General features: G+C 39.0%; 1 protein-coding gene across 5 annotated transcripts in view; it reads right to left on the bottom strand.

Annotated features, from left to right (window-relative positions):
• Positions 1-143: 143 nt before the first annotated feature.
• scube1 (signal peptide, CUB domain, EGF-like 1) overlaps positions 144-15,339 on the bottom strand; it is a 54,039-nt gene continuing 38,843 nt past the window's right edge. For 3 of the 5 annotated variants that reach the window (XM_056748044.1, XM_056748046.1, XM_056748049.1), the window contains 15 exons: positions 10,912-11,034; positions 9,288-9,404; positions 8,192-8,314; positions 7,977-8,096; positions 6,305-6,412; positions 5,164-5,280; positions 4,919-5,077; positions 4,644-4,847; positions 4,402-4,563; positions 3,765-3,932; positions 3,527-3,688; positions 3,237-3,434; positions 3,002-3,154; positions 2,386-2,465; positions 144-2,312 (listed from right to left, as the gene is read on the bottom strand). In XM_056748044.1, coding sequence (XP_056604022.1) covers positions 2,160-2,312; positions 2,386-2,465; positions 3,002-3,154; positions 3,237-3,434; positions 3,527-3,688; positions 3,765-3,932; positions 4,402-4,563; positions 4,644-4,847; positions 4,919-5,077; positions 5,164-5,280; positions 6,305-6,412; positions 7,977-8,096; positions 8,192-8,314; positions 9,288-9,404; positions 10,912-11,034 — 2,147 coding nt within the window. In that variant the 3' untranslated portion in view covers positions 144-2,159. The remainder of the gene's footprint in view (positions 2,313-2,385; positions 2,466-3,001; positions 3,155-3,236; positions 3,435-3,526; positions 3,689-3,764; positions 3,933-4,401; positions 4,564-4,643; positions 4,848-4,918; positions 5,078-5,163; positions 5,281-6,304; positions 6,413-7,976; positions 8,097-8,191; positions 8,315-9,287; positions 9,405-10,911; positions 11,035-15,339) is intronic. The other 2 variants (XM_056748045.1, XM_056748047.1) reach the window with 1 other exon arrangement.

The following is a 15,339-nucleotide window of genomic DNA, read 5'->3' as shown; positions in this document are numbered from 1 at the left end:
AAAAAGGTAAAATGCGTTTTTGTTACTTGAAGAAACGTTTTTTTTTTATGTTTCATATTAACTCAACCATTTTTCTTAATTTTAATAATATTACTGTTAAATTTAAAAGCAAGAAGTAAATATTAAACCACACTGAGCCCAGCTTGAGATTTGATGATTTATTAATAAAGTGAGATCTTAACAATAGTTCCCTTTCCCCTCTACACCATCGGGGTTCATCTTGCACTGCTGAATTGTACTTTCTTTTATTACAAGGCCTTTACCACGACTGTAAGCAAACAGAGCCCTGCTGAACACTGCCACTACTGTAAATATTAACTTAATAATATAAAAAAATAAAACACGAACAAAAAACTAACATTTTTACATCATTTACATATCGGCATTCATAAAGCTTACACGTCCACACCAGCAGCAGTCTTAGTCACTCCATCCATCAGAGGGGAAGCCAAAGTGTGTGTTTATGACAAAGAGATCGAGGTGTGCATGTCAATTCAACAGGCCATACATTCTTCTAACAACAACAGTCCCATGACAATGTTTTAGTAACAAATGTGTGGTATAATAACACTGAGCCTGTGTGTGGATGAGTGCGTGCTTAATTTCTTGTACTGTTAAGTGGATACTAAAAACGGTAGAAATACAAGCATTAATAAGTGCTCATATAACAAAGCAGCTTTAGAATGATAACTTTAAACCCCCTGCCCCGTCCCAACCGGTACTATACTGTATATATTTATATGCAAAACAATGCAATATACTGTCAATGTCAGTTAGTGTTATCTGCATCACTTTAATTTTATGGCACATTTCTCTCTCTCTCTCTCTCTCTCTCTCTCTCTCTCTCTCTCTCTGTGTGTTTGTGTGTGTGTACAGAGTGCAACAAGCATTTCCTAAAGCTGTTCTTTATCGTTACATCTCAAATTATGACAACCAGGCACAAATAAATCTAACACACATAGAACTAAACTATGCTAGATTATGGGCTGGCATTACACTTGGTATATTGTCCAGTTATATCATCTAACATTACTGCTCTCAGAACCGCACACACACCCCTACTAATAACAGTCTGGAGGTGAAATTGTTTTGGCGTTTTTAAGCCAATCAAAATTCACATTCTCTTGTTTTGTGCTGTTGTCAATAATCTACTCTTCATTCAATCCAACAATAAGAGCACAAGTGTCTGAGTGCACAACACAAACATGAAGAGCCATTATTATAACAGATATGTTTTAAATCATATTTTCTCGTTGCTGCCCGTTAATGACTTCACAATCAGTCCAAGGCAAGAAGGTCAGACTTGCCAAAATCATCACATTTACAAACTCTTAAAATGTGCTGTTCGCTATAACTAAACAGAAATCAATGTATAATTCATTGCAAACTGACCGTAGACATGATTAAGGGGCCGGTCAAATCAATATAATGAGATGTGAGGTGAATTTGTGTCTGTTCTGAAGGAGGGGGTGAATAATATGTTCAGTTTTATTTGGCTTTTTAAGTGTTAATATCAACACAGTGTGGGAGGAGTTTTCTTGTTTCTACAACCAAAGTAAAACATCTCTATACAACAAAAGCAACTTAGATTTCCTCTAAAGTTTACAATAAAAAATTCAAGTGCAATTGAAGCTCCAAATACTAGTTCAACGACTCACACGCAACTTACTCTCGTACTCTTTGTCTCGTAACCTTTCTCTCGTTTTGACTCGTTTTTGACAAAAAGGAAATGTTAAGTGCACCCATGATCTTAAAACCCCAATGCACATCAGGGGAGAAAAATCCTCTTTTCAACAACAATATATATCTGTGTGTGTGTGTCCTTCTATGCCATAAGCCTGCCTCAAATTTTGTATGCACACACACACATATATATATATATATATATATATATATATATATATATATATATATATATACATACATACATACATACATACATATACAAATATATACTGTAGATATCAAACATTCAAAAAGGGCTTTCGCAAAATCAAGCACATAAATATTACAAAACGAAACTGGGACGAATAAAAAAAGCGCATAGAAAATTTTAGACGGAAAAAATGGCCGAGGCCTTCCGGAAGATAGTGGAGAAAAGAGAGAAACAGCTGAACAAGAGGAAAAGAGATGCACATGAAGTCGGGGTCTGCGACGCTCTATTTGTACGGCCGGAGAAACCTGGAGACTTTGGAGCGTAGCAGTTTAATAAAGGACCGCGGGAACATCTCCTTTGACTCCTGCACGGTGTATTTAAAGTAGTTATGAGGGTAAGCCAGGACATCAAACAGAGCTTTAATCAGTTTCTTATCCTGAAAGCAAAAAGGGAGACAAAATTAAACACCGCCCATGTGTGTGTCATACGGTAGTGAAAATCTATTTTACTTTTAATATCTCCTGGTGGTTTTCTGAGGCGTAAAGTCGTCCGTCTCGAACGATGTCCTCTATAAGTTGTTGATAGTCCTCTGAAACAACAAACAAACAGTGTCCACAACCAATCACATTGATATTGATTATAGAATGTATAGGGATGTAACAAATCACCAGGAGCCGGTTGAAAAATGATTTTAATGTGTGACGAATCGGTGGAGGTGTGAACTGAATCACAATACATTTTTTGAACAGCAGGGGCCTCCATGTTCACCGCAAACCTAAACGTGGACATGCTGATATTTCTTAAATGCAAAAAATCCAAGAAAAGCACAGACAGTATTTGTTTGTTTATATTAAAGAGACTTTTTCTATTATTAATTTGATTTAAAATTGCAGTTTAGTTTTGTAATTTGAAATAAAACATTTTATTATACAAAGACACGCAAAGCATTTAAGAAATAATGCAAGAGAAGTTGTTCATTTCTAATTTGTTTCAACTCATTTTGTAAAAATAAATCGTGAGTAAATCATGAATAAATCGCATTGTGAGATCAGAATCATGAATCGCATCGCATCATGAGCTGCGTGAATCCTAACATCCCTAAAAATGTATTTGACTATATCTTACCATCATAAGTGACGTATGGAACCTGAAATCCCTTTCCGCTATTGCCCTCGTTAGACTTGAACTGTATCCACAGCTTCCGGGAACGGGATGTGAAGGCGATCGGTCGCTCATACGTCTGGCACGTCTCATACGTTGTAATAGAAGTGGGCTGGGCTAAGAACACAAGAGAGGGGTTGGATGACATACCATGTGCACCATTATTCATTTTCGTGTGCAAAGTTGCATGCAAGCGTACAGCTCTTCCTCATGACGAGGACGTCTCCGCACTCATCCTCGATTGGAAGAAAGATCTCGGGCACCACGATGAGAATGCGCCTCTTGTTCGGAGGGTTGATGTTCCAGACACAGTTCACATTGGATGGATAGTCCCCAGGATAGTTGGGAGATTCAATGTAACCCATAAAATCTCCAAGCTCGCCTCCACACAGCTGGTCTACAGATGTTGCAAACAAACATATATCCTGATTATACAGGAGCGCATGGATGGTGCTTGCATCTTTATGTTTGTCGTAATAACTCTCTTACTTTTGCAATGGGAGACATTGGTGGCTCCGTCAAAATCCGTGGTAGTGTTTCCAGGGCAGGTGATGCAGTAGTTCTGTCCGAACTCAGACTGGTACGTCCCAGCCGGACAGCGAATACAACGGTGCGTGGTGGCATTATAATGATGTCCAGGAGCGCAATGAACTGCACAGACAGACGGATGATAGACAGACAGGTCCAGATAAAACATGCTCTTGTGTTGTTGTAATGCGCCGCTTACCTTTGGCTTCACAGTCTCTAAAAGACGTGCTGCTCATGTGTTTGGTCATGAGTCCTCCTCCACAGGGGAAGCACCGCACACGGCCCGGCTCAGGCTGGAAGGTGCCCAGCGGACACGGCTGGCACGGCTGGAACCCATCGGTAGAGAACTGACCAGCCGGACACTGACCTACATTATTTTATAATTGTATGTTTATTTCATTGTTGTATTAATGTTTTACATTTTTACGAACGATTAAACAATTATGGGAGGGCTTGTAATTATTTCAACTTCCACAAGGGGGAGCCAACAGCAAAATCTATCTATCTATTCCATCAATCCATCCATTCATCTAGTCCATCAATCTATTCCATCCATTCATCCATCCATCCATCCATCCATCCATCCATCCATCTATCTATCTATCTATCTATCTATCTATCTATCTATCTATCTATCTATTCCATCAATCCCTCCATCAGTCTTTCCATCCATCCATCTATTCTTTCCATCCATCTATCCATCCATCCGTCTATCCATCAATCCATCCATCCATCCATGTAGTATATACATCCATCTATCAATCTATTCCATCCATCCATCTATCTATCTTTCTGAAAAGTTAAACATCTGTATCCATATACACAGAAGGACACACCTCCACACTCTGAGACGTTCTTGGCCCCTTCCATCACCTGGCCCTCCGTGCTGGGACAGGGCTCGCAGGACAGCTGACCCTCTCTGTCCTGATAGGTTCCTGGAGGACATATGATGCACTGTTCCTGTTCTCCGCTGTAAAACGTGCCCACACCGCAGCTGACTGAGAGATGCACAAACGGACAATGGCATCACACAAAAACATAATGCACAAAATAAGACAACAAGAGCAAGAATGCTCACCACATTTTCCATCCGTGAGGACCTGTCCTATACTGCATGCCTCATTTCCCTCTATCTGTGGCACGGCGTGCTGCGCCACCACGTACGCCGTGCCCGAGAACTGAATGTAAAACTGTTGCCGGCTGATGGACTTGCGCAGGGTGCGCATGGCGCTCTGCAGCCTCTGTTTGGTCTTCTCACGCACACAGTCCACATTGCACGATTCTGAAAGAGAAACTGATGAGGTAAAGACTGCGACAGGCATGAAATAACCACACTTGCAGTTTTAACGTTACCCGAGGCTTCTTCTTCTTTCATTTCCATCTCGAACTCTGCGGTGATGTGGGAGACTTCTTTGGACGGAGACTTGCGACCACGGCGGCGCTTTTTGGAAGAGTCGCACTTCAGATTCACAAATGTCACCTGACAGTCATCCGTGCAGGGGAACTGACCTACTGAGGAGAGGGAAAGAAAAACAGACATTTGTTGCACATCCCTTTATGTAAACATTTTATATGTTAAACATGGTGATTCGTCTCACCCTGAAGGCTCTGCTTTCCCGTGTCTCTGGGTTTCTCTTTGTTGCGGGGTCTCAGGTGACACTTGGCGTCTTTGATCTTAAAGCGACTTTTCTGCTTTACAGGCTGGGACAGCATCTCTGATGGATAAAAAAAATGCAAAGTCTCATTCGCAGGGTTTGGAATATCATCACGGAAAATCACAAAATATGAGCTCTTTTCGTATTCCAACATTCAAACGTACTAAATCTGTCCTGCCGGTTGAAGAGCCAATCCAAAGTATTTAAACTTGAGGACAGCGAGTCCAAAGTAAAAAAATTAAATAAACAAAGAGAATAATTGAAAGTGGGAAATAAAGGGTCGGGAGTTGAAGGCTAGAACAGACTGTGGTTGTGCACGTTTTGTGTTCTTCTAGAACCATCTCTATGGTTCCTGTGGGCAGTTTTGGGCCCATCAGCGATGGTTTGGTACTGAACCTTTCGGCGTTCTTTTAAAAGAGCTTGAATGGCGTGTAACCCGTGTGCAGAGGCCCTCAGGAGTAGCTGCGGTAGAATCCCATCTGTGTATTTCAAATCTGTCAGCATGTAGACTCGCAGCCAGCGCAGGGTCATTTGCTCAGGTTCACGCCATTGCCGCGGACGCCATCCAAAGCAAGAAGTAGCGCAAGGTTTTTGGTGCAGTTATAACATTTTATTTTATTTAAAAAAACAATGTTTTTTATATTTATATTTCAAATTGAATTTGCAATATTTTGTTTTATAAATAAAGTTTAGTTGAAAACACAACTGCTGCATTTATTAAATTTCGTTTTTTTATTCAATTTTATTAATTCAATTTTATTAAATTATATGATTAAAAGTATTCATTTTTATTTTCATTTGAAATTTAGTTTTCAATATTTTCTTAAAAAATTACACACCACTGCTACATTGATTCAATATATTTTTTTATTAAATTAAATTAAATAAATTGAATTAAATTAAATTAAATTTGATCAAATAATTAAATGAAATGTATTCCTTTTTTTGTCATTTTTACAAAAAAAATTTAAATAAAATTTTCATAATTTTTTGTGTACAAACAAAAGATATTCGCTTTGTATAAACAATAGAAGTCAATGGTATTACAGTATTTTATTTAGGTAAATGTGTGTGTATGTGTTACCGGTGCAGGTCTGAAGGGAGCTACTGCTGGTTATGGTGATGTTCTTCTTCGGGACTTTACCTGGCTGGACAGGTACCCCGCAGCTCAAAGTGTAGCTGTTCTCAGAGTCTAAATCAAACACAAACACACATTCATTTGAAAAGTTTAACAGATGTTCCAGGTGCTGCACCTGATAAATGTTGTTGTGTGTGTGTACCTGGTACCTGGTAAAATGTCCCCACAAAGATGGCAATATCCAAAATCCTTGTCCTTGTGGGGACATTTTTTGATCCTCATGAGGAAACAAGCTTATAAATCAGATTTATTTTTTTGAAAATCCAAAAGAGCAGAAAGTTTTGTGTGATTGTTAGGTTTAGGAGGAGTTAATATGATACACAGTTTGTACAGTATAAAACCATTGCGCTATGGATTGTCCCCTTAAAACATGGAGACCCAACGTGTGTGTGTGTGTGTGTGTGGAGACGGTTTGCTGTCAGAATGTTGTAATGTTGTCTGGAGAGTCATTGGCCTGACTTTGGCCTTTCCACAAATCATCCAATGGCAGGCTGAGTATTTCTGTTGGCATTAGACTACAAGCCCCTGGTGGACGGGATTATAAGAGGTTTTATACATCTTTAGTGCTCACTGTGTGAACCCAATGAAACTATTAACACACACGTACAAAGAATCCAAGAGTCATAAAGACAGACACTCGCGAAGTACTAAAACATACTAATACTCTTATTTTCACATGCATGCTAGTAACAGTAGAATTTGTATTACATTATTTGTTGCTTTACCAAAAAACACAAACAACAATCAGTTAATGCACTTACTGTAATATACCATGATAACATTATATATTTATTTTGGGACACAAACTACTTCTTGTAGTGCGTTCTAGACATGTAGTGCATACTGCGGTTTCTGGGAGAGAATGTGACGCTTGTTTAAGAGTCGTGCAGACCAACGAACCAGAACTTCTGGAACGTCTGGAAGTTACTTTTGGGTGTTAATATGTTTACACACATTCCTGTGAGCTGATGGCCCGACATAAAATTTGTCAATGACATCTTTTGGGCATCTTACACCTTAATATCTTTACAGAATCAGCCCACAGAGATGACAGATGTCCTTGTGAAATACCGTCTCGACATTCCACAACATTTGCAAAAGACGCTGTTTTGTAGCTTTCTCACGAACGTCAAATATCATGCGTCTGACGTCCTCCGGTTAAGTCAGCTGTACATATGTTGGCATTTATGGTTTGTTTGGCTGTATGACATTTATAGTTGATGATGTCAGTATGTTTCATCTCAATACGTCGACCATGTGATTTAGAGAAGCACCACAATAATTCGACAGTCATCTTTGATCTGCTGTCCTTCATATATAACAATATGCATTCTATTATTTACATTAAGCATTGTGTTGTCCTGCATTCTGCAATCGAATGCACATAATGCACCAGAGATGCAAACTGTGATGTAGGGTTTGTACCACTAGTGGGCAGCAGAGGGCAAAGACCCTCATGAAGAAGAACCTCCGTCTTTGACTGTAAAATGAGTCTTTTATCCATATAAATACTTTTTTCATCCTATTTGCAAAACAGTTATTCCAAGAAACACCTCCAAACAGTATAAAATCAAGTTTGGCTGAATTCACCAGAAATGACGCACAGCCGAGTACCAACCTGCCAGGAAGAGAGCGTTCGACGGGCAGGACAGGGCGCACACCTCCCCCCCACCTGTCTTGGTGCAGCTGAGCTGAGCACGAGGTGCCGACTTCCCATTTGAGAGGCATTTGACCGCCTCTGGGGGACAAACGTGGAAGGGTTACCATGGAAATGGCAAACATTTTGGTATGGTAAAGAAATACGTAGGGCCGAGGACTGAAATGAGGACTTACCGACGCAGTCTTTCTTGTTCCAGTGAAGCTTTTTACCAGGAGGACAAACGCACTCGTAGCTGCCCTGTGTGTTCACACACCCGTGTTCACAGCTGCCGTTATTAATGCTGCACTCGTCAATATCTGAAACAAACACGTTTAGTCTATTGAGAAGCAAACACTTTTACCCTATTGTCCATTTCTTGAGTTTATGTCTCTGTGTTGCAGAGTTATTAAAGTTTTGTTTTCAGCTTTATTGTAGTCTATGTTATATAATATATTCAAATTAGCTTAATTTTAAATACATTTGTTATGTGTTTATTTCTTTTAAATATATTTACTCTTTATATATATGAAAACGCCCTTGTTTCTGAAATGACAACTTTTCTTGACACCAGGCCCAGCGATCGCCAGGTTCTGGAATGCACCTGTCATTGATAAGTTAAACACCGCCTCCACAGAAGAATATCAAGGACTACTTCTCTAGACCCGCCCACTGGTTCGCGCATGACAGTACTGAAGTTACACAAGTGGAGCGGAAATATTGTGGAGTCACTGCCTGGTTCTGTAAGAACACAGTCAATGCATAACCTCCCCTACATTAGTAATGCGTGGTTGATTTTTTTTTTAAGAGGTTCCAACTCACGGTGGTAAAATATTGAGCGTTTGTTCGCTTCATTTCACCACGGATTCCTTTGTGTAAAAGGCACAGGACTAAAATTAAAAGCAGTGCTGTGCCGTCAATATTGGATCCGAAACAAAATCGCTTGATATGTCTTGATAATGTGTAACGGAACGTTACTGATCTAAAAAAATTCACAGAAGGCTCTAACTAAGTTTCCTACGCAAACTGCTATCCAATCATAGCAGTGGTTGTTAACTTCCAATTCTTCAATGCGGCACACCCAATAAAACCAAGCGTTTTTCAAGCCGGCCTCCAAACCCGGGTAGAAAATAGCCTATTACTTATTGATTTTGATGTTTTTGAATGTAAAAAAACACAACAGTATAAGTTTTTCAAATAATATTTAGGTCTCTTTTTTATTTCAGTTAACAGACATCTCTTTTTTTTAGTAAACTATAATAATCTTGAGGTCTTTCAAGAAGTTGAACTCACCTCCGCAGTGTGTGAGGCCGTAGAGACTGTAACCTTTCTGACAAACACAATCGAAGCTTCCCGGGTAGTTGATGCAGATGTGATCGCACGTCCTCTCGAAGGAACACTCGTCGATGTCTGCAATGGACAAGTGCACCGTTTTTACATATTAAACGTTTGAAAATCTGAAGACATAAATGATGCCTCAAACCAAGTGCACACTATTACTTTTCTAAGCAATATGACTCTAAATTTGCTGGCGCATCATACAATAAGAGATCAGAAAGTTTGCATCGAAGGTAACACCGCAGTGGTATCTAAAGACCAAAATATCATGGAGACTTACCACAGGCTCTTTTGACATTCAAACAACCCAACAAAGCGGTGAGAAGCTCTTTACGAACAAGAATGAAAATGGCAATTCCAGCGTTATGGAAGTGACATTTTGCGTTATAGATGTGACATAAAAATGCTCAGAGAATGATTTTGTTACGATTATATTGAACCATCTGTTTATATTTTACAGAACCCTTGTTGATAGAGTCTAAACATCCAAAAATGGCAGTCTATGAAAACAAACTATAATAAAAAAAGGGAAATAAACATGCGTTATGGATTTGACAAAAAAATGGACGCGTTTTTTGGGAGACTATAAACTTTGTAGGATTTCTGTAAAATAAAATGCACAATCCTGAAGCAATAATACCCAATGAATGGAGAAGTGATGCCTCTTTATAGAACATCAAATAGTTTCTTTATATTCATTTTCATGTGTCCATTTATGAGGAATATGTTGCGTTATGGAAGTGACAATCCTGAAAATGGCTCTCACCAGATGATAAAATAAAAATAAAACAAATGTTTTACAAATTCAAAGAGAGATCTCACATGGGTATTTGAACCAACAAATGTTAAAATCTGTGCTGTTACCACAGTAAAAACTTTCTTCCTGGTAAGGTTGAATTTGTTTTACGGAATTGCCCAAATATGTAAAAATCGAATTGATTTAACGTCTAACTGGCATCAATGTTTTCCTAGGTTGTCTGATGTGAGGTGAACAGAACAAAAAAAGGAAAGATGTGGCTATAAAAACACAGTTGGACAGTTGCAGCTTCAGTGACTAATACACAAAAGCACATAAGACACAGCTGGCACTGCCAAACCACGCAGCCTGAACAGTACTTTACCAACACACCCCTTATTGCCATCCAGTCAGTTTCAATAAACACACACGCATGTACACACGCCCATAAGACCGATAGCCAGGAATAGGGTGGTGTGGTGTTTTGGTTCAGCTTAATAAAATCATTTCTGTTTGTATTGCCACTCGTGCTACGACACGCTTTCAGAATTCCGCTGCCGTTCACCTCCAGTAAACTTGACTAAACGCACACATGAGCAAACGTACACATATTACACAGCTTGTCGCGCCTGCCAGCATCCCGGCCAAACAACAGCAGAGCATGAGGTGCTTTTGATAAAAGATGGTGTGCGCTTTTTAGTGCCAGCAAATGTGTCCTTGAATTGCCCGGTGGCTTTAGTTAGTATACATTGTGTTATAGTTTGTGAATCGTCAAATACTAAATAGTAGATTATGGCTTGGTTCTGTTCCTCATATAAGCTGTCAATCAAAGCAATCACAAACCTTGACAGGTGCGCTCATTGGTCAGGAGTTTGTGTCCTTTCTGACAGCTGCACTCGAAACTCCCCACCGTGTTGCGGCAGAAATGATCGCAGCCTCCGTTATTCTCCAAACACTCATCGATGTCTGCGGAATAGAGAGAAAGAGAGAGATGATGATGGTGATGGTGAAACGCCAAAAACACTGTACGAGTATTCTTATAAACAGCTTTTTGGATTTATAAACAGTTTTCCTTCGACTCGCTAAAACAAGACATGCACACAGTCGCACAATATCATCTTAAATATATCAGCCAAGCCTGGCAATCCCCCACAAACCCTATAAAAGCTTATCCCATCAACAAATGTGTAGGAAACTGCGTGTGTGTGTACGTGGCGACGTTTGGGGTTTCCTCTGCAGTTATTTAAGACGTAGCAAACACACGCTGGCTCAGGTTTGCTCTAATATTAACTGAACTGAGGTAGAACAGAAAGTTTCCACTGGGCTCGAGACCACAGATGCACACGCTAACAGAACATGGGCGCATCATGGCACAAGGGGGCTAACATACACACATTTACATAAACCTATGCAGGTAAAACTACACGGAGACCTGCAGCAAACTACAGATACAAATATCAAAATCCAGCCATCGATTATTCATCCTCATGTCATTTTAAACCTGTATATGACTCTTTCGTCTGTGGAACACAAAAGATGATATTTTGAGAAACGTCTCAGTGGTTTGTTCCATACAGTGGGAGTCAATGGGGACCAATGTTGTTTGGTTACCAACGTTCTTCAAAATATCTTCTTTTGTGTCCTGCAGAAAAAGTCACACATTTCCTTTTTTTGGCTGAACTGTCCCTTGAAGATCAAAATGTGAAACATAAGCCAGCATCTTCTGAGACCACTTGGGGATATTATTGTAAAGTATATTGAAGATAAACATTTGAGTGATTGCAGATTTTTGAGAAACATTTAGAGTTTAAAAAAATATATTGTCAATGTTATTTAGTTATGATTTAGGAGTATGGTTTAACTGTTACCTATATAAGGTGGCACCAGAAGTCTTAATGTTGATAAAAGCAAGTGCTTGTAAAATGAGGTCACCTGCCTACAGGAAGGGCTTCATCATGTCTGACAGTCTGTTTCCTGTCTACCTGTCAGATGTAACACTGTGGATCATTCGTGTCAACTTGTTTCCACAACACTCATGATTAGAGCAAGTAGTAAGATATATCACAACTGTTGATCTACTGTAGCACATGTAATGGTTATGACAAATATGTGTGGTCTTTAAAGGCAGAATTCAACCAAAAAAGAAAATTCTGTCATCATTTACTCACCATCTTGTCATTCCAAACCTTTTTGACTTTCCTTCTTCCGCAGAACACAAAAGATATTTTGAAGAAAGTTGGGAAACAAACAGTGGTTGTACCCATTCACTTTTATTATATGGACACAAAACCAGTGCAAGTGAATGGGTACCGTCAAAGTTCGGTTACCAACTTTCTTCAAAACATCTTCTTTAATGTCATACAAGTTAAAAATGAAAAAAGGGTGAGTAAAAAATTGACATAATTTAAATTTTTAGGTGAACTACCACTTTAAATCTTTGAACTTGTTTAAGCATCTTAAATAATTAAACAGCATGCTGATTTATTAACAAAAGCAACAAAATAACAGAGTAAATGACATAATGGAATGTTTATCAGTGATTTAACATTCACACATCCCAAAACACAAACAAACTTTATTCCAGTGGCTCCGGAGCGCGACGGGGGGCTAATGAGATTCCACATAATGAAGTTTAATGGGACTAAATAAGCTTTGTGTTTGAGCAAATACATTAAACAGTTTTCACATCTGTAAATGATAAAAAAAGTGGTGGGGAGAGAGCGGACAGGCTGAAAGTATTAATCTACATTGATTTTTATTAAGAGAAGTAAGAGCGTGTTGAAGAGAGCGTGTGAGTAAACAAATCACTCCGATAACGTATATCTGACAAAGAAAGAAAGAAGAATGACAGAAAGAATGAAAGAAAGAAAATGAAAGAAAGAATGAGCGATTTTTTTTATTTTTAAAGCCCTTTTTATTACAGTGCACATTAAATAAAACTAACTTGGAAAAACTGAGCAAAGGGCACCATGGTTATACCATTTTAACTCGAAACTCAGAAGATCATTTGTTGATTTGTAATAGTAAAAATCAACTAAAATACGAGATTTCACCAGATTGAAAAACAAAATTACAACATCATTACCAGTTTTTCCTTCCACATTATTTTCCTGCCCATGTATATAGCCAGTTTGGCTTGACCTAAGATAAAATTTAACAGCGGACTGATAGCAAGAAAGAAAGAAGAATGATAGAAAGAAAGGGAAAAAAAAGGAAAAAGAAAGAATGGGGTGTTCGCAGCCAGCGTCTGTACTCAGGGATGTGTGTAGCCTTACCAAATATTTGTAGAAAAAAAGTAATTAAAATGAATAGATTTTTGGAAACACGAACCTTTACAAATAAGTTATGACAGAGCCACAGAATCTAGTTGGAAACAAAAGGAGCGTTCTCGCAGATGGTTCTCGGGCTGCTCACCTCAGGCCAGCTAATCTCTGAGAAATGCGCTCTTGAGCACTCCGGTGTATTTTTTGGAGATTTAAATGGCTGTTTTATTTGTTCAGTTCATAAAGGGATTTCGCCGCATAATAACATCACCGCTGCCCCTCCGAAGCCGCCAGGAAAAACCAACGTGGTTTCAGATGCAAAAACGACCGGGGGTCCGCCGGGGCCAGTGTCATCCGAGGTGATGCTGCCTTTTTCCGGGGTTCGACGTACAAAAATACAAACAGATCTGTGCCAGACCTCATTGTCAGGGTAAGAGCAAGTAGAGATCGAGATTAACACCAGACTGTTCTACAACCCTTAACATCTTTCAATGGGACATATGTTGCGGAAACCAGCGTATATTTTTCACATATAATCATTTAGCAACTTGCGAATATGAAAATCTGCCTATCAGTTCTGTCATGTCAAACATCACACAAAAGCAATTCTAACTTTCAGATAAAACCATTGAAACACACCGCATCAACACACACCAGACCTCTCCCTTCCCATCATTCATTTCTCTCGTTGACACCATGTCCACACACCTTCTAATCGAACATCTGGAAGCTGTTCACAGTCATTTCAATCACTCTATCCTAACCCACACCTCTCTCTCTCGCTCGCTCGCTGTACGCTCATCTGTCTTTTTCTACGATCAAGTTGAGTCTGTCATCGTGCCGCTTGGGCTTTCCTGTCTGTCATCACAGAGGAAGGACCTTTTATCAAATCCTGGCTATTTAAAAATGCCCGTTATAATCAATTTTACATTTAAACACCCACACACAGTTATAAGAAGTATGATCTCTATATGATGTGCTCTTTCTGTTTAGTCTGTGGTTAACATTGGTACAACTGTAGTCGCCTGGTTTATTATGTTAACGGCAGGGTATTTTCTCGTATGTGTCATACTTACATCCCGATTACATGGGAAAGCTGAACACCTATCATTATTGCACTTTGATCTGTGGCTACCTTTAATCTCACACGTTTACCATCAGTTAAATAGTCTGTTAAAATGTTTAGTCCACAACAAAATTGTTATTGTCTATTGCAGTCTTTCTAGTGAAGGAAGCAATCTTGTACAGACATGAAAATATTGTTCCGATTGGACACAACAGAGTTCCTTTATTATATCTTGTAAAGGGTGGTTTGATAAATATTACAAGCTATTAAAACACTTTCTGAAAGAGAAAATGAATAAGGAATATACTTTAGACCAAGCTTACTTAAAAATGTGCAGTCACTGTTAAAGTCCCAGTGAAATTAAAATTAACAATGCTTATTTTTTCATGATATATTGCTGTGATTATTGTAAATAGTTTAAGCATCTTAAATAATAATAGTAATCTATGTGGGTCATTCGATTTTTTTATTTGTGTGCCCTCATAACCTTCAGTTAAAATCTGAAAATCAACTTCAGTCCTATCCATCTTAAATGACCTATGCTAGACGGCTTGGGCGGAGCATCCGTTAGCTCCTCCCCTTCAACTGTCAGTCTGCTGCCAGTTCATTTCAAAATGCAGCGACTGTTTTAACCAAATCCAATCAAATCGCAGAGAAAGACGACCCACTATTGTTCTCATTAGAAACTCAATTCAATTCGGAAATGTGTTTAAAACGATCGCGACTTCAAGTTCACGGGGACTTTAAACTCTCTTAATCCTGGTTTGGGGCGTGTCTTAAATTTCGACCAATCTGCTTTACATCCAAGGCATCTTCCCATCCGTTGTTTCCACCGAAAGGACAATCAGACTGACGCTTCATAATCGCCATTCATGCACACTTGCTACCTAACTAAAAGTTCACAACTGCAGTCTAGTATGATGTCCTATAGTCTATATCGTG

The sequence above is a fragment of the Triplophysa dalaica genome, chromosome 5 (assembly GCF_015846415.1).
Source record: "Triplophysa dalaica isolate WHDGS20190420 chromosome 5, ASM1584641v1, whole genome shotgun sequence".
Classification (NCBI taxonomy): Eukaryota; Metazoa; Chordata; class Actinopteri; order Cypriniformes; family Nemacheilidae; genus Triplophysa; species Triplophysa dalaica.
The sequence above is the reverse complement of the archived record's forward strand: the minus strand, read 5'-3'. Positions and strand labels throughout refer to the sequence as shown.